The 25,966-nt window shown below is 35.0% G+C and overlaps 1 protein-coding gene across 1 annotated transcript in view; it reads left to right on the top strand.

The window, feature by feature from the left end:
• Positions 1-25,966, top strand: part of LOC121465332 (ephrin type-A receptor 3) — a 99,049-nt gene that overhangs the window by 60,475 nt on the left and 12,608 nt on the right. Inside the window, exons 9-12 of the mRNA XM_041678553.1 lie at positions 4,488-4,549; positions 5,165-5,374; positions 17,951-18,100; positions 19,597-19,790. Of these exons, the coding sequence (XP_041534487.1) occupies positions 4,488-4,549; positions 5,165-5,374; positions 17,951-18,100; positions 19,597-19,790 (616 nt within the window). The remainder of the gene's footprint in view (positions 1-4,487; positions 4,550-5,164; positions 5,375-17,950; positions 18,101-19,596; positions 19,791-25,966) is intronic.

The following is a 25,966-nucleotide window of genomic DNA, read 5'->3' on the forward strand; positions in this document are numbered from 1 at the left end:
TGTAGGAAATATAAACTATACTTGATGAGTTTATTTTTTTTTTAAAGGAAGACACAAAGTTAGGATAGTGAGAGTTCTGGAAGGGTTTAATAAGACAAAAGAATATATTTCTTAAAACTCTCAATAACAACATCTTGAAACTTGTGAGCAAATGGACATAGCTAGAAAACATCATATTGAGTGAGTACGTACAGAAAGGGAATTATCATATTTACTCACTAATAAGGGGGTTTTAGACATAAAACAAAGAAAACCAACCTACAAATCACAATCCCAGAGAACTTAGACAACCATGAGGACCCTAAGGGGTCCTTAGACATACATGGATCTAATCTACATGGGAAGCAAAAAAGACAAGATCTCCTGAGTACATTTGGAGTATGGGGCCCCTGGGAGAAGACTGAAAGGGAGGGAAGAGCCAGAGAGGGGAGCAGAGAAAAATGTAGAGCTAAAAAAAAAAAACCACTCTCAATGAACTAATAACATCCAAGAATCAGTGAGCTTCACGGCCACTGAAACATTCTGTCTCCAAGAACCTTAGGTAGAAAGTAATAGAAGAACAAACCTGAAGCTGATGTTTGGCCTCCATGTGCACATACACATACATGCACACATATGAACAAATGTTCATTTCCTACACAGAGCATTTTTCTAAGAAAACATGTATACTATGACTTCAGCTGAATGTAAAGATGCAGAGTTAAGATGGCAAGTGTGGTTGTTAAGGAATTCCCAGAGCATAGCTTCAGGCACCACCCAGCAAAATCATAAGTAAACCCCATTCACAGACTTGACCTCTGCACGTGTCACTGGCCTGATGCTGGGCAGTGGAGTTGGATCTTGCTTTAAATGGAGTTGACCTCTGCTTTCCTTAACACATACATTGGTAGACATTACTGTTTATTACCACAGAAAAATGATTCTGGTAAAAAACTGAATCAAGAAATAGCCCCTCATATTTTCATAATGGTCTAATAAGAAAATAAAAATATTTAATTTGTTACAATATTTGTATCAACTTATTACCTACAGAGCAAAACCTATGTTTTCACATACAAATTTTCTGTCTCAGAAATATTGTGAAGTATATTTTTGGGGATTTGTTCCAATTTCCTTCTCTTCTTTTTTTTTTAATTCTCTGATTACTTAATATCACCAAAAGAGTACTATCGATTAATGACAATGATTTTTATTTTGTTTCACACCCATTTATAAAAGTGTGCTTAAGGACCCACGCATTCCTCATTGGAAATGAACTACACAGGAAGCTCATGTAAGGGTGCCATGTGTGTAAGGCCAGTCTAGGCAATGCAGCATGTGTCAGGCCAGCCAGGATGCATAGCAAGGCTCGACACAAGCCGACAGCATATGTAAGACAGATTGGAGTCTTAGTGGTACTGTATCTGGGTCACTAGCATTTCCTTTAATGTTTTAGTTCTGATGAATATTATTAAATTTGAATGTAACTCTTTTAACCTGAAAAATTAGATTAGAAATTTGTAAAGACAGCATGACTACAACTAACTATATTACAGCATCGAAGGAATTGTCTTTGTGGAAATTGTTATTAGGAGACTTGCAGTCCTAAATATCCAGGGCTGAATCTGGAATTCTTAGATACTCTCACTGGGCAGTGATTAAGGGATTTCTAGTATTTCTGAACTACTGCGGATAACTGAGGCAATGAACTCACTATACCAGACTGACTTGATTCTGTAACTGAACAGCTGTGATAGAAACCTTCTCCAATCCCCCACCATATTTTTTTTTATATTGAGTAAATTTTGAAGCAAAAATGAAATCTCACATTGAAATCTGCCTGGGCAGTTTTTGATGGAGATTCTTCAGCCACTCATAGAACTGAATTTCCACTGAGCTTAGTGCATATCCCCAAGTATGTTTTGGGGTCTCTCATGACAATAAACGAGACCAGTTCCAGTTTTAGGAAACAGATTGTGTTGTGTGCTAATCAAAGCACACAGGATGAGTTGTGCAAACTTTAATGCCAGCACACCGCATAATGTGCAGATGAGCTGGTGTTTGTAGACTGTTTCCCACTGCATTTGCTGCATGCTACAGCAAATTCTCACCACTACTCCACAGTCTTTGTTTCTGACCATATTTATCGAGATCACAAAGGAAACTCTTAAGATATTGCTTTCCAAGTGATTTTTTTTTTGCTCTTTGTCTGTACATTTGGGTTGCTGGATCTTTGAACTTAATGCGAAGCACATTTTCAGGCTTGCCTATCTTAACTGAAGTGTTTACAAATACCTAAATTAGAAGAGCTAAAGGCAGCCTGATCTGATTTCTGAATGGTCATGGGGCCATGGCTTAATTGACTGGTCTGACTTTTTAGTTACTTTTATTTCCCTTGCCAAACATTTTACAAGACATGCTAATGAGAAATGAAATGGCCATAAGGCCAAGAGCCAGAGGAAATCAGTGATAAGCAGAGAGCTGAGTGGTATCCAAATGCAGGGACCAGCCAAATGAAGCAGTGTTGTTGATTCCTATTGAAGCATATACTCAACTTTGGTAGCATATCATTCTCCTCCAAATTGCATAATAAATGAGCACAGACTCGGATAATGATCAGACGTTGAATGAGCAGGCTTTCTTTTCATTCACTTCTCAATCATTCATTTATTTTACTACAGGACAGGGCTGAAAAAAATGTCTTAAGAGACATCACAGTTTCTAAGGCACATCACAGTTTCTAAGGCACAAGTAAATCTTGCATTTCTTCTTGAAAATTGTCAAACTAAATTGTAGCTAGGATTTGATAAAAGCAACAATAAATAATAAAGGTTTTGAGTAAAGTGTTCTTTAGATTTCACTAGGTCAAGGAGGTACATTTATGTGACACCTGAAGACTGTAAATAAATCAACACTTTAATGAAAATAAGCCAGTATAACATTTGAAATAATATACATGAAAATTTTTATATCATTTAAATAGTTGAATATTTGATTAAGTAAAATTATTAAGCTATATTAAAACTATAAGAACTATAACAGTAACATACAGGGAACTGATTCATGGTTCAGTGTTGATATTCACCAATAAAAGGAAAGTGTACAGGAATGAAGATAGTTTGTAGTATCAAAATGGCCACCTAGCTAAGAGTGTAGCTTATTTGATAGACTGCTTCCCAGCATTCAAGAAACCAAGGGTCTAGCACTGGACCACCTGAGTGTGGAAGATGTGTATGTGAGGACCACTCAGCAGATGGAAGGAGGAGATTTCCAAAGTTCACTGCCAGTCTATGCTCCACAGTGAGTTCAAGACTAAATTATATGAGAGCCTGTTTTAAAATTAAAAAAAATAAGATAACTAAAACCATGAGGAAGAAAAAAATAAAACTGGCTTAATGCTGTTATAATTATCAAAATTAATAAAAATAAAGAAAAACATATCAGAGAAAGCAGAATTAAAAATTAACTAGTTAATAATTAATCAACATATCCCCACATCAGAGAAGATGCTTAGAAGGGAAACTCATGATTGCATCATGCAATTAGATGAACATTGGTCAAAGCCTGTTTTATGTTCATGGACATTCAATATTTTTTACTTCTGACCTAACTCAGATCCTCTCAACTTGGTCATATTATGTTATGAGAAATATTTTGTTATATGAAAGTGTAACTATAGGCATACTAACATTAAAAATTTGTGGGGAAGAGTAAAATAGGGAGATTCATGTGAGTCTGATGAACAGACTACTGCTCCATAGTATACAGACAAGAACACTAAATACCAAATCCTGAGCATCTGCAGCATGGTGATTAGTTTGAAATGCCAATCTGCCAGAGTCTAGAATCACCTGCAGAGAAGGCCTCACTGAGGAATTATCTGGATGGCCTGACCTAGGAGAGATTGTCTTCTAGATGTGGCATGACCCAGCCTAAAGTGAGTGGCCTGGTTCCTCATGTTTGGGTCCTGCCCTCTTTGTAAAGAGAGAAAGCACCTGGTATGCATACATTCAGTATCTGGTAGTTATCTGTGAAAATAACTCACCCCTGCAATGACTGCTGTCTTGACTTCTGCATAAAAAACTGTGATGTAAAACTGTGAGCAAGCATAAAACCTTTCTCCCACGTTGGCTTTTGGCAAATATTTTTTATCATAGTAACAGGAATGAAACCAAGACAATGAGGTTGAAGACAAATGTTTGTTTCGTAAAAATACCTCAGAAGCAAAAGAAAAAAGGGATGTACTTGGATGTTTTATGGCTCTTGAACACTATAATAAATAACTTAATTTAGATAAAGTAGGTTACAGGCATTTGTTCTAGAACCTGGCTTTCTGTATTTTTTATTTTATTTTGAAATATTTTTAATTGCAACTTTGTAATGTTTAGAGATCACAGAAGTCACCTGTGTGAATTAGATGTTACAAAGTGTATTATATAGTTGGTTCTATGGTTGAGGCCAACTAAGCATACTGATGAATATATATTTATCATTTATTTTATGTTTAGGTAAGCCAGTGATGATCGTTACAGAATACATGGAGAATGGCTCCTTGGACAGTTTCTTACGTGTGAGTAAAATATCATATGTATAAAGTTTATGTGTTTCTATGATATAGTGCATATAAATACACATATTGACAAGTAAGTTATAGAAAATATTAAACACCTTCTAATACTGTGCTAAGAATTTTGGTGTCTAAATTTCAACAAACAGTGAAATAGTCTAGGATTAATTAGTAAAGAAAAAATTGTAAAATTTCATCTTTAACTTGTAATTTCTTACATGTATGGTTTGCATTTTAGACTTCTTTTAAATGTGTAAGGTTTTTGTATTGTCCCAAATAACACCTTTAAAACTCTTTGTTACTATTTAAATATAAATATAAATAAAGGGTCCTCTGTCCATGACGCTATGACTTTATCTTTCGTAATAATTTATTTAGTTAGCTAAAGGAGTGGGATCAAGTCAATACTATTTTGAACAGAATTTAGATTGTATGATACTATACTGGGTGCTGCAACTACTAACAATTTTGAGTTAGCCGTGCATTCATTTGTCTACAAATCATGGTAGTATTATGTGCTTTTATTTAAAATGTGTAGAGTCAACAATGAAAGATCTTGACACATAAATTTCCAAAGCAATGGAATGAATTTTATCCTGTATTGTAAATGCATTTCAGAAACATGATGCCCAGTTCACAGTCATCCAGTTGGTGGGAATGCTCCGTGGGATAGCATCAGGTATGAAGTACCTTTCGGATATGGGCTATGTCCACCGGGACCTTGCTGCTCGGAACATCTTGATCAACAGCAACTTAGTGTGTAAAGTTTCTGACTTTGGACTCTCTCGGGTACTCGAAGATGACCCAGAAGCTGCTTATACGACTAGAGTGAGTAGTGGGGATTCCACCGTCTTTGTTTTCCTTATTTAAATATCTGGGCGTAGAAACAAGTAGAAACAATAACATAAAGTCATGTGTCAGTTATGTTTTTTATAGATGGAGTCATTTCTCAATAATTAAAATATTATTTATTCTGTGAAACCTGATAGTTTACATTTAACAGCCAAATAACTACTATTATTTTAAATAACTTACCTGCTCTAAAAAGCCTCTGCTCAACACAGCAAGGTCTCCACATGCCTAAATTACTGACATTTGACTACTCACTCTTTCTGACTGCACAACCTTTAACAGGCATGATTGATAAATTCTCTGGGTTCTTGCAGCACTAGGTTATTTTTAAAGCATTGACAATTAATATTCTCAATAAAGACTTTAAAAATAAAGACTATTCTTTATCCAATTATGAGGGTGTCTTTTATCCTTGCCATGTATGTTCTAAATATATGTCTCCATGTAGCAGGTTCAGTTTTATTACTGAATATATCCCTTGTACATAAATATCATTTTAGATAAGAAAAGAGTTAAACTTGTGGCTAGTAGAATGCACTTATAAGAGTGACTTCAGCTATCCAGTTCTGAAGACGAGATGGAGTTAGAAGCATGGGTAGTTAAACAATAAGAACAGTCTCTTGACGTTTCTCTACTCTCCACAAACATCAGCTAGTACAGGTTCTATAAAAACAGCATCATATATCATATTTCCAACTACACTCTTTTCCCAGGAGGAAACATATTTAGCAAAGGAAAATATTTACTTATCATCCTAAGAAATGACTTTCTTCTCCCCACTATTGCTCAGTCCTCTAAAGACCTCTTTTGTAAGCATCTGACTCTATAAACATTTAGTGGTACAGAAGGAGTTTTGTTGCTTGTTTTGTTTCTGTAACAGCTGTTATATTTAAAAAGATCTTCCAGTTTTAATAAAGCATTTCTGATAAGAGACTTATATTTGATTACCTATAGTATAACCTAGTGCCTGTGTGAGTCTCTAATTTCTCTGTGGCACATGATTATTAAATGTGAGTATCCTTGGTTCCAACTTGATTCCTGATTCTAGAATACTCAAAGGAATGACTGACCTAGTGGGAAACTGACAGGGATTTATAAATATGACCATCTGCTTTCTGGAGACTCAACTTTGTTTCTGCTCAGAATTTCATTATACGGCTTGTGACTTCATTAGGAGTAAAGACACTTGAGGACCATTTATTTTTCTTTAGTAAAAAAGGAAGAAATTGCTATATCAATATTCTCATGTGTTAATTCTGAGTAAAAATGCAAGAGGCTTTGTGTTGAAATTTCAGTGTCAGAAGATTCTCGTCAACCATAGCAGCCAAGTGGATGCATTCCCTTCCCACACATAGTTGCTCAAAGCGCTCCCGTGTTCATCCTTGTGTCCCGCTGGCACTCTCCCAAATACCCATGGGGTTCCCAGCTTCCTTCTGAAAAGCATCTGCATGTCTACAGGAATTTGGAAGTCGTTGACTTAATCTCCAATAACAAGCTTTGTTTGGTACAGTAATTTTATGATTTACTCTTAAGATGAGTATGATTATAAAGTCATTGAGCTGCTATTTTTTATGTAAACACACCAAAACAGCTGAGTTGCCATTCAAAGCAGTTGTGTGGAGAATATATGCTGACTGCAGGAGGTCTGTTAAGGAAAAATATTAGAGCGCTCCTCTTTCTGAAATTTAAAACTGGATAGGTCAAATAGCATTGATAAAATTATTTAAGGAAAAAATGGGAAAATATACTTGAATGAGGTAAAATTTATTATCACAAATAAGACGAATGCCACATAAAATATATAATATATAAAATAAAGTTTAGGAAGGTGAGCATCCAAACTGGCTAGGCTCCCACAAAGCCAGAATATGAAGTAGGATCAAAACCCAGTGCCATTGTCCTTGGCTTCTCATCAGCCCTCATTGTCCGCCATGTTCAGAGAGTCCGGTTTTATCCCATGCTTTTTCAGTCCCAGTCCAGCTGGCCTTGGTGAGCTCCCAACAGATCAGCCCCACTGTCTCAGTGGGTGGGTGCACCCCTCTAGGTCCTGATTTCCTTGCTCATGTTCTCCCTCCTTCTGTTCCTCATTTGGACCTTGGGAGCTCAGTCCAGTGCTCCAGTGTGGGTCTCTGTCTCTGTCTTCATCCATCGCCAGATAAAGGTTCTATGGCCTGGATGGAGGGGTGAGGACCTTGGACTTTCCACAGGGCAGGGAACCCTGACTGCTCTTTGGACTGGAGAGGGAGGAGGAGAGGAGTGGAGGGAGGGGGAGGGAAATGGGAGGCTGGGAGGAGGCGGAATTTTTTTTTCAATTAAAAAAAATGTCTTTAAAAAAAAATAAAGATCAAATGTAAGACTGAAAAAAATAAAATAAAGTTTATTCATTTATTTTCTAAACAAAACCAATTTTATTCAGTTTTAATGCCATATTACCTAATTGTTTTAATATTTAGTGATTATTGACTTTTTTAGAAATATTAAATTGTGTGAGGCATAAATTTTGTATAAGTCTGATGAACGCACTTTAAACATCATACATGCTTAAGAAACACTTAATATATTTTGCATTGTATCTTTAGTTTATAGTTCAGGAATTGGTATTCAGTATTTCAATGCATTGATTCTTTGCCACTGCCTTTCTGAACACTGTCGCCTTTAGGGAGAGGAAATCAAACAAAGAAATCACAAACCATATTTGATTTTATGTTGTTGGTGGAGGGTATCTGCTCCTTCCATTGTTTTCAAAAATCTCTGGGATATGCAGGAAAAAAAAGGTGTAGTACAGAAATTCTGTCAATTAATCATAAGAGGGGAGAGGTAGGGAAGGAAACAGAGAAAATGTAGAGCTCAATAAAAATCAATAAAAAAAAACCTTAGGGACCCGGAACATAGGTAATCCATAGGAGCACACGTGCGCATTCATCAGGACCTGAGTGCAAATTCCAGTAGTTATGTAAATACCTGGGCTCACATGAACATAATTTAAGTAATAAAAAATCATAAAAAATAAAATGTAAAACATTTCAAATTGAGTAGAGAATAATCTTGGTCTCTAAACATACTCTTTTCTTAGGTATATACTGATCTCTTCTTATGTTCTCAACACTGTGATGAAAAGAAGGGGTCTAATGAAGAGTCATTTGCATGTGTATGTGTGTGTGATTCTAATTTAGGATTTTAAGCAAAAGTCAACTATTTTCAGTACCCACATCCAGTTATTTCTCTTCATTTCTCACTCCTGAATTATGCAAAACTTTCAGATGTTGACACTGCACATTTTACAATATTGTTATGCAGTCTGTACCCTCTGTAAAATCCCACTTCAAATTCATGGGCTGTTGCAAGTGAAAAGGCTATAAAGTTTTAGTGTTATTATGAAAATAGTTTTAAGCGCACAGACTTCTTAAAATGCTCTCGGGATCCCTACAGATGCCTGAATGACACTTTGAAGACAATTGCTACAGGTGCTTTTAGCAGAAAAGTTACCTTAAAAACTAAATAAATATTTCAGCAGACATTCAATGATATAAATCTAAATTATGATATAGCTATACGCAATATGCTTTGTTTTAAACAGTTGTTTGAGAAGCCAAACTGCAGCCGCACTCTCCCTTCAGAAATAACAAGAAAGCCCTGGATTTTATTTGGGTGGTGTAACTGGAGCAAACAGCCCTACAAATATAAATCCCAAAAACCTTCTATATTTGAGCAACTAAGAATTCCTTCTTTTCATTTTTCATCATGTTACTTTCAAAGTATAATTATGACAGGTCCCATCTTCTTTGTTTGGGTCTGTTCTACCATATGACTATTTTAAATGAACCATGTCTGAAGACAAGAATCTAATTATAGAGGTTTTACTCTGTTCTCCATACACATGGGCAATCCATGGTATATGTACTGTGGTTTCTGCTCTCTCTCTCTCTCCCTCTCCTTCTCTCTCTTTCTCCCTCTCTCTCTCCCTCTCCTTCTCTCTCTTTCTCTCTCCCTCTCCTTCTCTCTCTTTCTCCCTCTCTCTCTCCCTCCCCCTCTCTTTCACAAAACATATATATATATATATATATATATATATGCACACTTATAAATGCATACCCACATGTATACATATACATAAATACATACATGTACACATATTCACACAGACATGCACACATATGAAAACACTAAAGAAATAAAAGAACCATGTTGCTATTGGTGAGAAGTTTGTGTCACTGAATACATTGTCAACATTTCTTTTTATATGATTTTTTCAGTATAACATCTTCATATATATGCATGTCAGCATGCTTCTATGTCAATTAACATTCTTACTATTATGTCGCAATAGAACTCACAATTCCAATATACCACCTGTGGATCTGCTGTTACATGCATGGTCCCCACTAGAGATAAAAAGTAGACTTACCTTTATGCCATGCACTCAGGCAACCTATTCTTTTCCATAATCTCAGTCATTTCAGGCATATGATAATTGCATGGATTTTTTTTTTAAGAAACTTAAGAAAACCTTTTGGCTTTCTTTTGTGTCTGTCTTCCAGTGGTGCACCATTTTCTCTTTACTGCATTCTGATGTTGCATACTGACCATAAGCAATCAAATTTCAAGCATGGTTAAAAGTATCCCACCTTTGTTCATAAAGGAGAACTTTATAGTCTGTAGATTCTAGATCTGTGACTCCACTGACTTGATTCTACCTTTAATCTGTGTCTATACTGACTTGACTGAGTGGGGATAGCTTTGTATTATATAACTTCATATTTAAAATAAATAAAAATGGTTTTGTATTGTCCATTTAAATAATAAAAACTAATCTTCATTCTTGAAGGATTCTCAAATAAAAAACATTGGCATCAAAAGTTACAGGTGCAAAACATATTATATAGATATTTAATTTACTCACGATTAAAAAATGTAAGAACAAAATAGCTAATCAATATTTTATGTATGCTAACAATAAGCTTTATATCTAAGTAAATAAAACAAATGCCAAATTACTTCCCATTCTCTTATATTGGGCATGTCAATACCTGTATGAAGCTTCACAAAATCAATCTTCTTACTCATACAAAGTCTAAATGATTTGTTGATTTTAGTAATCAATGTTGTAATAAAAACTGATAAGTCTCCTTGTAGATTTTCAGCATTTACTTTAGACAGATGGCTACCATGATCATTTCAGCCTGGGAAAAGCAAAGCTCTCTGTATTTATGTGAGGGAAAATCAAGGCAGTAGTTTTGAAGTGGGACATTGATTAAGGAAGCTTTATGTAAATGTGTTTAAATATATTATCCATGGTCCTGGAGAGATTATTTTTCTATGAAATGTATGATTCACTGATTCACAGATTTGTGCAGTAAATTTGTGATTACTGTGTTGCAGACACAGTCCTGGAGACTAAGAATCTTGAAGTAAGCAGAGCCAAGATCTGAACTCATGAATGTGCACTCACTGTAACCCAAATCAGGGGAAAATTCAAGCTGAAGCAGGAGAAGTTACATGAATGCAAGAGCTCATTGGTGATCTATCTTTAACCCCTTTTCTTGCAGAGGGGCCAAGTGTTACTCTATAGGCCCACCATGCCTAAAATGCACTATGTATCTCTATATTATTTCCTTTTCCTAATGAGATCCATTCCCTCTAGTCCTCTATACCTACCCATTATGGTTTTATAGACTGTAGCTTGGCAAACATTCATTTTACAGCTAAGATCCACATGTAAGCAAATACATACCGTATTTATTTTTCTGGATTTGTCTTACCCCAGTCAGAATGATTTTTTTCTAATTCCATCCATTTGCATGAAAATTTCATGATGTCATTTTTTTAACAGCTGAGTAACACTCCCTGGTGTAAATATACCATTCTTTATCCATTCTTCTGTTGAAGGACACCTGGATTGTTTCCAGGGTCTGGCTATTTTGAGAAGGGCAGCAATGAACAAGGTTGAACAAGTGTCCATGTAGTAGGATAACGCATCCTTAGGGTATGTGCCTGAGTGTGGTATTGCAGGATCTTGAGTAAGATCAATTCCTGTCTTACTGCGGAACACAACACTGATTTCCATAGTGGCCTTATGAGTTTGCACCCATTAAGCAATGGATAAGTCTTCCTCTTAATCCACATATACACAAACATGAAATGTCACTTGTTATGTTGATCTTGGACAAATGAAGTCTTGATTTTGCCTGAGGCTATGGATGCTGAACATTTCTATTAAGTGTTTCTCAGCTATGGAGTTTCCTGTTGTATGAATTCTCTATTAATACCCACACTTCATGTTTAATTAAGTTATTTGCCTTCTCAATATCTAGTTTTTTAAATTTATTGTGTATATCCAAAATAATCCTATGTTGGATGTGTAGTTGATAAAAATCTCTTCCCATTCTATAGTCTACCAATGTGTCTGAATAACAGTGTGCTTTGCCATGAAGAAGCTATTCACTTTCATGAGGTTCTATTCATTAAACGTTGATCACAATATCTGTGCTAACAGGGTTCTGTTCAGAAAGTCTTTTACTGTACCAATGTGTTGAAGGTCATTTCCTAATTTCTCTTTTGTCAGGTTCAGTGTATCAGGTTTTATGTCGATGTCTTTGATTCATTTGGAGTTTAGTTTTATGTGGGATGATAAGTATGGATCTTTTTCAATCTTTCTATATGCAGTCTTCCAGATTGACAAGCCTGTTTAGATCTGTACCCCATTTTTAATTGGGTTATTCATTTGCTTATGTCTAGGTTATTGAATTCTTTATAAATTTTGGACATTAGCCCCAATCAGATATGTAGTAAACAACTGAACTGTCATTTTTACCTCCTGGGAAAGGAAAAGTCCGTTTTTACTAACAGATTGACACTGGGTATCTTGACTACAGGACAGACTTCATGTTCAAGGGCAATTGACCAAAATATATTGGAGTTTCTTTTATGTGCTTTTATTTGGCTACAGTTTGTTGCTCTGCTTTGTTCTTCTTTTTGGATGTTATTTAATTTTTCTTGGTTTTTGGAGGATTTTTTGTTGAATTGGATTGGGGCTTTTTTTTTTTGAGAAAGAACTTAAAGTACATTTGATAGGAAGTGGACAAGATCTGGAAGGACTGGGGAAGGGAAACCATATAATCAAAATATATTTAAATTTAAAAATTGTTTTAAATAAAAAATGTATATATTAATAGATAGATAGATAGATAGATAGATAGATAGATAGTCTAGAATGTAAAATTAACAGAATTTTGGAATGAATTGAAGCCACATTAGGTCATATTTTATCTTATTCTTCGGGTTTTATTTTGTTTTACAGGTGCTCTTTTCCCATCACATTACCTAACTTTTATATTGTATTGTGAACATCTGGAGGGATCATAAACATTGTTTACTTGTGTTTCGGTTTTTGCATCCCCAGAATTACTTAAATATGAATATTGTTCTGTCTATTAATAAATATTTAATCCTTTTCCATAATGTTGAAAAATCTCAAGTTCAAGGGTGGGCTTCTGCTTCTTTAGAACCATCTGTCTCTGATCTCTCATGGCAACCAACATCTGTTGAAACTGTTTGCTCAGTGGTCCTTAGGTTGGAGCTACTTAGGACCAGAATAAATGCCTCCCCTGGGATGTGCTCCCCTTGAATTGTGCCTGTTGGCTACTACAGTGAGTGGAGCTGAGTCCCTGATAACAGATAGATGCTAAGACTTTCAGCAAAATGATTTATCTCTGTAGTTCTTTTTAAACCTGAGAGGCTAATATTTGTCTACAAGTTCAATACTCAATCATTCTGGGTTGAATCAGATTAACCCCTTGAGTACTTTGTCATTTGAAGTACAATCTAATAAAGTTCATGAGCAAAGATAAGAAATGAGAATCCTCGGGAGTGTTAAAAAAACAAACAGGGGATTATTTTCACAAACAATTGTAAGTCTTTTTTAAAAGTGGATATTGAATAGTGTACTTTACCACCCAGATATTTAAGCCATTGTGCTTATCTTTAGAAGTCAAGGCAGTGGCCATCCATGTGCAGCAAATGAACTGCCATCAAATGAACTCAGGAGGAAAAAGATAATACTAGTTACAATTATTTGTTCAAGAGTCTTACGCAATCAAATGAGCTCAGGAGGAAAAAGATAATACTAGTTACAATTTGTTCAAGAGTCTTACCCAATCAAATGAGCTCAGGAGGAAAAAGATAATAATAGTTACAATTTGTTCAAGAGTCTTACGCAGTGGTTCTCAACGTATGAGTCATGACTCCTCTGTTGTAAAATGATCATAACAGTAGCAAAATTATAGTTATGAAGTAGCAATGAAATGATTTTATGGTTGGGAGTCAAGGCAACATGAAGAACTGTATTAAAGCATTGCAACATTAGAAAAGCAGAGAACCCGGATATTATGAAAACTATCAAATTTAAACATGATATCCTAAAATTCTGACATATAGAATTTTGTAAGAACAGTTCACTACTTTATTTTAGAGGCGTGAAAGAGTTTCAAACTCCTGTAACTAATAGTGGATTGGAAGATCACAGCTCAGCACTGTTTCCTTGAACCCCTACCATGTGTATTTAAAACTTTTTCTTCACTGGTAGGTGGTGGCACAAGCCTTTAATCTCAGTACTGTGGAGGCAGAGGTAGGTGGATCTCTGTAACTTCAAAGCCAGCCTGGTCTACACAGCAAGTTCCAAGACAGCTAAGGCTGTAACTCAAAGAAACTCTGTCTCAACAAAATAAAGAAAACACATATACACAGTAAATAAAAAATAAAACTTCATTCATCTCCTTTAATTCTCTAAATTGTATAGAAATAACACAAGATACATGTTCAAGGAGATATAGAGTTTAGTATGAAAGTAATCTCTCTTAAAGAGCTCAAAAGAATTATCACTGTAAATGTTGGCCCCTTCTTGCTGTTCACGTATGTTTAGCACAGAAATTGAAAGCTGAAGACCTAAGGTTTATAAAATGGTCAAGCTGTTAGGCTGTTAGAGAGGTGAACAGAAATATAGTTAAATTTTATTTCTCCCATGGCCCTTGGCTTATACATAGCAAAATAACTTCAGAAATGTCAAGCAACTTGGCAAAATTAAACAGGAGGATCAAAACAGGTCCCAGAAAATAACACTATTACTTCCACTAAAATTAAGTATTCAAGTGGGACAAATAACCAAATACTCCTGGCACCTCCAATTCTTCAAGCTTCACGTTGACAGATGTTGCTTAGAAATGACTAGGTTTGATGCTTCAAAAATAGGAAGCAAGCATTAGCTTTAAGTTCTGCTGAGTTTGAGCTGGATGTTCCTCTGAAGTTGAGGTTTTAGATATAGCCCATATGCTGTGATTCTTGGATTGCTCCAATCAACTGTGAACTTTCCTCAGAAGCATAAATATCTAAGGAGTTTAAGTGTGGATAGAAAAGACAGTCAAATAAATGCTTTGCTTAAAAACCTATTAAAATATGGGAAAATGCACCATCATAAATTATTTGTATAACTGATTGTACTTTTAAAATATTCTCAAAAATGGGTGGTAATTTACCAAGAAGATGTAAATTATGAAATGAATTCCAAGTTAAAAGTACATCAATAAAGATGCAATAAAACTATTCTGCTATCTCGAATCACATGGACCAAATAAGGACAGCACACTGTCTCATCAAATCCAACTTTTTGTATACTTCATTGAAACCTGTGTTTGACAGATATTAAAAAAACTAGTTACACACATTTAATATATTTATTAATAAACTTTCAATAAATTGTAAAGCAAAATAGAAACCTTAAAAAATCGGGGATGAACTGCTGAGATGGGTGATAAGGAAGGAAGAAGTTTTGTTTTCAACATCATAAGCAGAATATTGTATTAGTTTGGGAATTAATTTTTTGTAAGAAATATAACTCTCTTTTGTACATTCATTTCAACCCTGCAGTTACTCAGTGTAAAGATAGACACTGTTGTAAATTATGACCACGTTAAACCTTCTGAGCCACACTTGGCTTTAGCCACATTTCTTCTCGATTTTTCTTTGCCTTTGGAATTCAGGCATCACAGACGAGGAAACTCAGCTCTCAAAAGTCAGTGCTTCTACTGAAATGCAAAGCACTAGCAAGTTATACCTAGGAGGAAAATGATGATTAAACTATTAGATTCATTTAAGATTGACTGAAAATAGAAAAAAATCTCCCCTAATATATGAGAATAGGAGAAGGTAAGGAGAGGAGGAAAAAAAAAATGAGAGAATGATTTAAATTAAGCTAAATTCCAGAAAGGGTATTGCAATTTAATCAAAATCTAGGTATTAAATTAGCTCTTGTAAATTGGGTTCTTGATTTTCATAATGAAGTTAAATCCAAGGACAAGAACAAAAGTATCTACAGACTGAACGAGTGTCTGAAACAGGGAGCCCAAGTGTAACCAGTTCATATAAAGCCTTAGTCCTGGGGTTCAGCTGGCTCTTCTTTAGCTCCTCAAGGATTATTGTGCATCACCGGAAGCAGCAGCTCCCACACAGGGATGATGATCATCCCCAGCAGATATTTACTCCTGTCTGCAGCTACGTTTGGGTTTCATAATTCGGGATCACTAATATCATCCACACACAAAAGGAATAAAGAATCTCAGGATGCAGAGTCATGGCCCCTGGAATAATGTAATCTGAAATGGCAAGAGCGACCTTTCAGAGAACCTGGGTCTAGGGTTACCCCACACGTGTAAGGAATCGGAGTGAGAAAACAGCCACGATCTCTAGTGCCACCACGTACAGGTGCATCAGGGAATGCAGGAAGAAACAAAAGCAGTTTGGGTACATAATGGAACATTCTTCTCTGAAAATAATCGAATGCTACCATTTGTATTGATATTGGTGAGCCTGGGGAATGGTATGCTAAGTGGTTCATGTGTATTCTAATACAGAATGATGTTTACCAAAAAGGGATGGAGAGTGTAAGGTAGAGGAATGAAGGCAAATGTTTGACCAATAGGTGCTTGGCTGCAGATAGACAAAACAAAGTTCTGCCTGGGTGAGTGTAGACAATGATAATATGCTATATACTTTAAAATGCTGGAAGGAGGGTCTAATCACAGAAAGAAGTGGGGCGAAGGTATCTTAAGAAAAAGACGACAGTGTGAATTTAAGGCAGCGTGAACTTAGGACAAAGGGGATTCAACTAAGATAAGCAAGCTTTTCTTGAATTCCTGATCTCTTGCCAGAACAATGAATCTAAATATAAGCAACAAGTCTGTGTGGTCGGTACAGACCCACATGTGCTGTGCTCATAACCTTTGTTTTATTGCATATTTAGCTTTCATGGGCTTGTGACTTCCAATTATAGTTTGAAAACACCATGTTTTATTTTATTTATGTCAATGGACATTTTACTAGTTCATTATACTAGTTCTACATTTTTTTTTGTACTGGTGATGAACTAAAGGATTTTGAATCTACAAGGTTGAAACTGAAAAATTTGTAATGACTCACTCAGTTTTCCTTTTAGTTCCACAGTCATTTTATTTGTTTTAGTCCTCTTCTGCAGTTTGTGTTTTTAATTAAATATGTTTAGTGTCAAGTTCTCTATTCATTTAAAGGCAGAGTGACTTGATACTGCCCGCATGGAAATGGGGAAAATTAAAAACTTTTTAGTCTGGTTTAATTAGCAATGACAGCAAAAACTGCTAAATTTCAGTATATCTTTGTAGATAATAGTGAGCTTTTCATGACTTCCTCACCTAAAGAATTTGTGTAGCATTAAAAGTGTGTTAACTAAAAGTTGATAGAATGACAGGAAGGAGGGGAATCACTCTGTTAAGGATCACACACATTATCTTTTGTAGATGTATAATACAAACCTTCTGACAATGATGAAAACTATAACTTAAAAGCCTCCAACATATATTTTTTTTCTGAATCAATATTTCTTAGTAAATTAATAAAGGTTTATTTGTAATACCTTTCAACTCTAAGAGGGTGACTTAAGTTGTAAATACAAATAACTTATAATTTCTTTCAGAATTTCACTATTCTTTGATATGTTTAGGGGTAAATGTTGTTCTCAAGATGTTTTCTGATCAGAGCTTAGAAAGTCCCCCCTGAATCTACCACTCTCTGATGAAGTATTAGCTGCTGATGGCTTCTGGGATAAGAGTAGGTACTATACTTAGCTGTGTGCAAAATAAATTGCCCTCCAGGCTTACATGCACAGTTCCAAACCTCATGGTCATAAATATCATCTTTGCTAAACTTAGTAGGTCTCAAAAGAAAAGAGATATAGATATTTGAAAAGGTGTTATAGGGAGAAGGAAGGTTAGTAAGGTTGGGAAGGGTATTGGAGAGAATAGGGCTTCCTGTAACCATACATCACTTTATATATGCAGGAAATTGTCAAAGAAAATAAGTAAACAAATACAGATAAAATATGGAAAAAATAGATAATTAAGATATTTTAGCAGAACTCTATATTCTCCTTCAGAACAGATGCACTGAAAATTATGTCTGATATTAGAGTATATTATGTCCATCATATGTTATATTACTTATTCATTGTACATGTTATTTTTATGCCCCAAGGGAGGGAAGATACCAATACGATGGACATCACCAGAAGCAATTGCTTACCGCAAGTTCACATCCGCTAGCGATGTGTGGAGTTATGGGATTGTTCTCTGGGAAGTTATGTCGTATGGAGAAAGACCATATTGGGAGATGTCCAATCAAGATGTAAGTATGAGCTTGTAGTTTATGAATTATGAGTTGAGATCAAAACTTCAAGCTGTGCAAGGAAGTGGAGCATAATGAAACCAGGTGGTAGCTACTTGGTGACATAGAAGTTGAATATTTAGTTAAAAAAATATCTTGTATCTTACAAGGGTTTTAATTGAGCTGTTTTTACAGCTTTATTTTGCTCCCTCAAGCAGGGATTTAAAAATGGGACAAATAGAATATTTATAACAATAATGTAGCAAAATTATATGTATGTGTGTATGTGTGTGTTCATGTGTGCATGCAAGAACAATATTTTTGCTGGATATTTTTCTACCTAACATTATTAAGACTATGCATGCCATCATTTCTTGACTAAATTTTTACAACTGCTCCAGTATTTGCTTACTTAAATTTAGTATCCAAAGAGACAAAATTAATAATCACTACCATGTTGTTTCTAATAATACTCTAGGCCTGCACATGAACTTAATCATAGAAACTGAGTCAGGCTAGAGGAAAAAATCTTTAGCATTCTGTTAGAACTACAGAATGAGCGTTTTTTTTTTTACTAAAGTAGAATCATGTTTGCATTTTTTGCATGTTGCTACTGTTTAAAAAAAGATACTATTAGCACATGGGATTAGCATATTTCTTTATGCTTACCAGGAATTTTGTGCATGAACCCAAATATACAAGAAAGCAAATTGAGATGATGCTATCCAATTTCAAGTCACTGCTTATGAGATTGCCTCTTCTGTATGTTGATATATCAATAATACTCTGTTTTCTCACATGTGCTTAGTATTTAAAATACAGCAATTATGGTAGAATCACATTAAGTTTTCCATGTATTTTCTTCAAATTGATGTTATATTAGAGCATCTAGAAGCATGGTACCTGGACCCACAACTTTAGCCTGGCCTAGGAACTTGTTAGGAATAAAAATTCTCGGGATTTACCCCCTAAGTGGATGATTCAGTAATTCATTGAGAGGAAAGTATTTTGCACATTAAGAACTTCTCCAGATGTTTCTGATTTACAATAAACTTTTAAAATTGCTGCGTTATATATTTAAAAACAGTAATGCATAGCCCACAGTAGTGTACAAAAGAGATCTTCTCTGGGTCACAAAGTTCTGAACTGTGGTATGATTGGAATCTGATTTATTTTGCATGAATCTTCACAAGACTATATATATATATATATATATATATATATATATATATATATATAATAAAAATAATCATTTTATAGCAACCAAATTCCAGTACTATGGAACATTTATTTTTACCTTGGTTTTCAAAAGACCTTTACACACACTACTTTCCATTTAATCTTCCTGTCTAAAATATTTTCAGGCATGGATAATCTGTTATGGATACAACTAGCTCTTGTCTTCATTGGACATTTTTAAAAACTATCTTATCGAACTTTAAAATATTCCTACGAGTGTGAATGAAAAACTCCAATGAGTCTCTTGTCTCTGACCCTGGAAACTTCTCCTCCCGTAGGTAATTAAAGCAGTGGATGAGGGCTACCGCCTCCCGCCTCCCATGGACTGTCCAGCTGCCTTGTATCAGCTGATGCTGGACTGCTGGCAGAAAGACAGGAACAACAGGCCCAAGTTTGAGCAGATTGTCAGCATTTTGGACAAGCTCATCCGGAATCCAGGCAGCCTGAAGATCATCACCAGTGCAGCAGCAAGGTGACACATTGGCTGTGCATGCTACTCTCTTTTCACAACACATGATTCCCACCCCCCTCCAACCGGATTCTAAGAAAGTGTGGTTCTCAGAACTGGAGTGGAAGAACTCTCCTGTGATTTTGGAATAATAATGGAAGTATTAGTATGATTTTTAGCTAGAAGTGTCCCTATCTTCAAGCTTAAGTCTGGGAAATATGAAAGCTGAACACATAGTTTATTTTACTATTCACCATTTAAGGGAAAGGGGGATAAGTTACTTGCTTAAAGCTATATTCCAGTAGTTGAGAACATTCTGATGGTGTATATCAGTAAATCCAGCCTTTGAGAGGTGGAGGAATCCACAGTCATTCTCAAACACATAATGAGAGCAAATCAGACTGAGTTACAAGAGACCCTTACAAAACAAAGAATAAAAACAAGAGAAAAACACAAATTAAACCAAAAGATCCAGCAGTTTGTGAATGTGTGATTAGTATGTGTGTGTAAATATGTGTATAAGTGACGTTCTGATAATTATGAATTTTGACCAGATTTTATGTAAACACTGGATGTAATATTTTAAAAAATAAAATGAAAAGAATGTCCCTAAATCTAGAATGAAGAAAATACTAAAATTTAAAATACAAGAACTGATTATAGCATTTTAGAAAATGAGGGTCCATACATAGATGATAGATAGATAGATTGATAGATAGATAGATAGATAGATAGATAGATGATAGATTGTGTGTTAATTTTTTCTTGAATATATTCAAGTTCTGTAATGTGCTTTTATAGACATGTGTTGTAAAATGATTAGCATAATCAAACTAAGTAGTGCTTCATCATTTTACGTATTTAACTTTTATATCAATTAACTTTACAATGAGACATCTTAAAATCTTTCTAGACCCATATCCTAACACTTATGAATTATTTTTACAGTCATCATGTTGTACATTAAGAGTCACAACCTTTTTAACTTAAAATACAAATGTGTTTCTTGTAATTACAATCTTCTAATTTGTCTCAACTCTCATTCTGGGTGAACTCTATACTCTCTGTCTCTGTGTGGGACCAATTTTAGATTCAATTTGCAATTTCATACCACAGTTATTTATTCATCTGTGGATTATTTCACTTAAAATAACTCCCTCTAGATTCATTCACATTGTTATAAATACTAAATATGTTGATATATAGTGAGAACATGAATGTTATTACTGAATATATTGACACATAGTAAGAACATGCATGTTTTCGTAGTCATTTATTGCTGGTGTTTGTGTTATTTTACCTCATTGCTTTTGCTGCAATAGGGAAAATATATTTTAAGTTAATTAACTTATTCCTCTTGCTATCCACCAATAATTGGATTATATTTTGGCTCTACTTTTAATTTTTTGAGGAAATTCCATGTTATATGAATTTAGATTCCCAACAATATTACTTTTATTCACATTAATTATAACTCTTAAAGTCTAATGTGTTTTTAATCATGTCCACCTTTCCCAATGTGAGGTGATTTTGTAGTGATTTTTATTTGCATGCCCCAAAAATAGGTGAATGGTTTACACATAATTACAATTTTTTGGTCCCTTTGTGTGACAAGAATGTATTAAGTCTTTTGTCTATCTTTTATGAAGTCATTCATGGTGTTTTTATTGTTAGCATGTGACTTCTTATACATTGCGATTATTAACCTACTATTAGATATATGGTATGTAGAGTTTTCTCTATTCTGTAGATCTATTATGGTATTTTTGAATGATTTCACTGCTGTGCAGAATTTTTTTTAGTTTGTTGTAATCATACTTATTTTCTTTTCATTAGTTGGTTTTGCTTTGGTGGCCATATCCAAAAACTACTTCCAAGACCAATATAATAGTGTTTTTTTTTAATCTGTTTTTTTTCTTTAATTTCTTCTTTTCTTTTTTTGTTTTCTTTCTCTCTCTCTCTCTCTCTTTTTTTTTTTTTTTTTTTGGTTTTTTGAGACAAGGTTTCTCTATAACTTTGGAACCTATCCTGGAACTAGCTCATGTAGACCAGGCTGGCCTCAAACTCACAGAGCTCTGCCTGCCTCTGCCTCCCTAGTGCTGGGATTAAAGGTTTGTGCCACCACTGCCTGGCTTTAATCTGTATTTTCTTATAAGTGTTTTATAGTCCAGAACTTATGATTCAATCTTTAAACCACTTTGAATTGGTATAGTGAGCATACATGATCAAGATTTATATGAAATTTTAACAAAAGAAGGGAAATCTAAATCATGCTTTTAATGTCGTTGCGTGAGAATGATAGTTTATTAGTTTCATTTGACATTTAACAGTTACTACACTTGAATTTATTAATGTACTTTTAGAAGAAATTTTCTCATAATTTATTCAAACAAAATTCACCTATGTCCCAAACTTGACAAGAAGTGAAATAACGCAGACTTTGTGAAAATCTACCTGACAGTTTGACAACTGGCTGGCTTCTAGGCCTGTCCTTGCCAGAGCATATGGTCCTCATTTTACACCTTGAAGCTATTTCTTTTGATCTTTGCTCAGTGGTAAACTGTAGCAGGGAAAAACAACCCTTCAGCCCTCTTCATCTCGTGAGGAGGCATTCAAACCTTCCACTGGATGGTCTTACCACACTAAAGATGAATGATGCTATAGGATATAGGACTATTTAACCCCAGTTCTGTGGATGAAAATAGTCTTACATCAGATTATAGAATGTCAGGAGACACAGAAGTAAGTATCCAACCTTTAATACTTAAAGTTTAGACTTTCTGAATCGTTTTATCTAGTATGCAATTTTTTGCTACTACAGCATTAAATACCCAAATAATTTCTAGAAATTTAGACACAAAGCATTTAGTTCTGGGGAAAAAATAGATATTTTTTTCTATAAAATGACATTGGTTTTAGTTCATCAAATGTAAAACTGGCAACTCTACTTATAGTTATAAAGGTATTTGTCTTGGGAGGCCAGCCCATGCAAAGTCACTGTCAGGCTTATTCATTGCCACTCAAGGATTTCAATACTTTTCCTTCCTCTAAAAATAAAAATGAGTTCCCACTGTTTGACAGTAATAGTGTTTTTTTTAATTGATTGAACTTGTTTCCTTCCTTAATTTTCAAACAGTGTTCTTAAAATAGTCATGATTGAAATTTTTAAAGATGAGTATGTACTTTGGAGATCCTTGGTGGCAAAATGAAATTTACTGCCACTTGTTCTTATCCACTTTGTTGTTTCTAGTCATTTTTGAAGGAAGTGTTCCTTGGACCATCATGAGCAAATTCTACTGTTTTCTTACTTTCTGCTTCTGTCTCCTCTTTATATATCTAAAATTTTCATTTCTGTGTGATCTTTGCAATAGAAATATACTTATGACATTTCTCACATTTTGCAGTGACAGGCATCACCAAAAGAATTTATAAAGTGTATCTGACCCTAAATCTTTAAGAAAGAACTCTAGAATCCACTTGCTTCATAAAACTCTGGTGACTGCTTTTTCTCGACAGGTAAATTTAAGATGTTGCGTTCAGTATCACCTGTATGGGCAGATATCTTGGATCACTACAGTCCTATTTTTCTAACATTCCTCAAACCAAAACTTCCCAAAGAGTAGTTTCAAGATATTTCTAATATGTGTTCTGAAACATTCATATTTCTCTGTCCTCCAATTGGCAGATTTGTTCTACTGTTTGTTTAGGGAGTTGAGGTAAGATTTTGGCATGCCATCGTTGCAACATCCATTGCTGTAAACTAGTCTACTGCATTGACTGCCTTACTAAGCTCCTCTTCTCTTTTTCCCTGGACCAAGCAGCTGTCCACATAGCACTGAGATCGTCTTATACAAACAAGTATAATTTTAACCATTTTATAGCCAATTTGATATTATCTTTATAACACCAAGGAATTGGTAGACTTTTTGGCGGCTTTAAAAAGCCTTGCTTTCCCAGTGACACTTTTCATTTATTCACTAATTTCTGTGGAAGACTATGATAAGCCCACCTTTATATAATAAAAACTAAGTTGTCCCTAAAAATGAGGAAGCCGGTGGTCCTGATCATGTTCACAATTGTGCTACAGAAGATGTACAATATGCAATAGGCAGTAAGACTATAGGATGAAAGAAATAGGTTGTTATATGGAGATTAAACCCTCTGAAGAGCTTGGGTTTGATCTATTGTCTGCAGGGTAATAATGACTTAGCTGTTAAAAGAGTCAATAGCCCCTCTCACATACACACCCATACACAGAGTATTAGAGGCAATAAGTGAATTGAAGATAAGTGAACTAAAGATACCTTAAGATGAGAAGTGATTTAAAGGTACTGGGAAGTGAGTGGGAGATAGGTAATATTACTGAATAGCAGTGGAAAAAGAATTGTTTTATCATAGCCTCAAGATGCAAACGGAAGCCAGAGTGCTTAAGACTATGAGATAATCACAAAGATTTTGAGATTTGTTTTCAAGTGCATAAGGAATCTATTAGAACATCTGAAGCTGAGAAGTTACATGAGTTGATTTATGCAGCATTTCTTAGGGGTCCATTTTATCCAGTGGCTCCTTTCACTTTAGCAACACAGCAGCCTGCGGGGCACTTCCAGTTCCTTCAGCACACTGAGCATCTCAGAAAGCAGAAGCTCCTGCTTTCACCCATCCCAGATTTTCCTTTGTGTCTTTTTGTCCTCATAGAGTCAGCTAGTGCACCATGTATTTATTGACAGAGTTTTCAGGTAATATAATTAATATTCAATGCCCTTATTCCTTTACAGAATGAAATATGATAGTGAGCATATTCTTCAATCTGGATTTTCTGTGTGAATTTTTAAAAGTAACACTTCATTTGCACTGGTTCACAGCAGAATCTTTCTATTATGTGTATCTTTGTGAACATCACTTTCTCAAGAGTCCATGACTAGAGAAGACTATAAAGTAGATGGTCCGGATGCCCCTAGGACCACTACACATCACAAGGAGTAATGAGATGGGATGCTATATTAAATTTAAAATATATTAATTTATATTTATGTACACTTATATTTGTAGTTATAATAATATTATATTTCTAGTATACTCCTTTTCAAGTTATCTGCTTTCTTAAATGTAAATGGGAAAGGATGCATGTGAAGTTTGTGTGCTGGCGGCACAGCAGTATGAAGTTACACAGTTGCAGTTGAAAAGCATCTTTCATACAACGTTTTCCTAAGTTTCCTGTTAATTGTATAGGTAGAGTCTAGTCTGCGACCTCTACTCCCAACTTACATTTAATTATGATGGGAAAAGCATGGAGGGGAAGGTGATAGCTAAGCTCAGTTTAAAGTATCCTTAATAGGGACATGAAATAGCAGCCATAGATGTATAATTAATAGGTGAAGTCTCAAATTGATGGCATTCATAACCAATATATCTTTTTTCATTCTTCCTAGCATTTTTAATTTCTGAAAAAGTGCTTTGCCGTGGATTGCCATGAGACTTTATAGAGGGGATATGAGGTCCTAATAGATTGACAGTGAGCTATCCTAATCCCAGTTTGCAAGTCTATAATTCTCAGCTCCTTGCAACTTCCAAATTGCTTTGGGATTCAGAGGTCATGGTGAAACCACTAAACAGCTCAGCTAAAATGTACAAGTAACCACGTTAAGTTCTACAAGTGCCACAGCATTCACTCACTGAAATGGACAAACGACTCTGTTGAATATAACTGTGTGTGGTTGAACCTGGGAAGATTTTAGGTAGCTTATGTGGGTGCTGTGCAATCACTCAATCCCAGGAGGTGTCAATCCTACAAAGAAATGAGAGATAAACATCCATGGCTATGCAAACTCATAACAGACTTCAGTTACTCTTACCCAGAAAGAAAGCTTTCCTGCAGAGCTTTGGGAAATAGTACCTACTATAACTCAGAGACATGTTAAGTGTAATACAAAGAATTGGTAAATAGTGGACAATACATTGCCCTAAGTGGAATGGTAAGAATCATAAAACTGAGGGTGCAGAAAAACTTGGGCTTCAGCAATGGAAGTTTGCTGCATTCCTTTCTCAAAATTACTCTGGTTCCTTTAAAGCAGTTGTTCTCAACCTGTAGGTTGTGACGCCTTTGGAGTTGGATGTTAGATATTTCAGATATTTACATTACGATTCCTAACAGTACCAAAATTACATGAAGCAGCAATGAAAGGGAGGGTCACACCATTAGG

Source organism: Microtus oregoni, unplaced genomic scaffold (genome assembly GCF_018167655.1).
Source record: "Microtus oregoni isolate MIOR12 unplaced genomic scaffold, Mior012 000030F_ref0000283, whole genome shotgun sequence".
Taxonomy (NCBI): Eukaryota; Metazoa; Chordata; class Mammalia; order Rodentia; family Cricetidae; genus Microtus; species Microtus oregoni.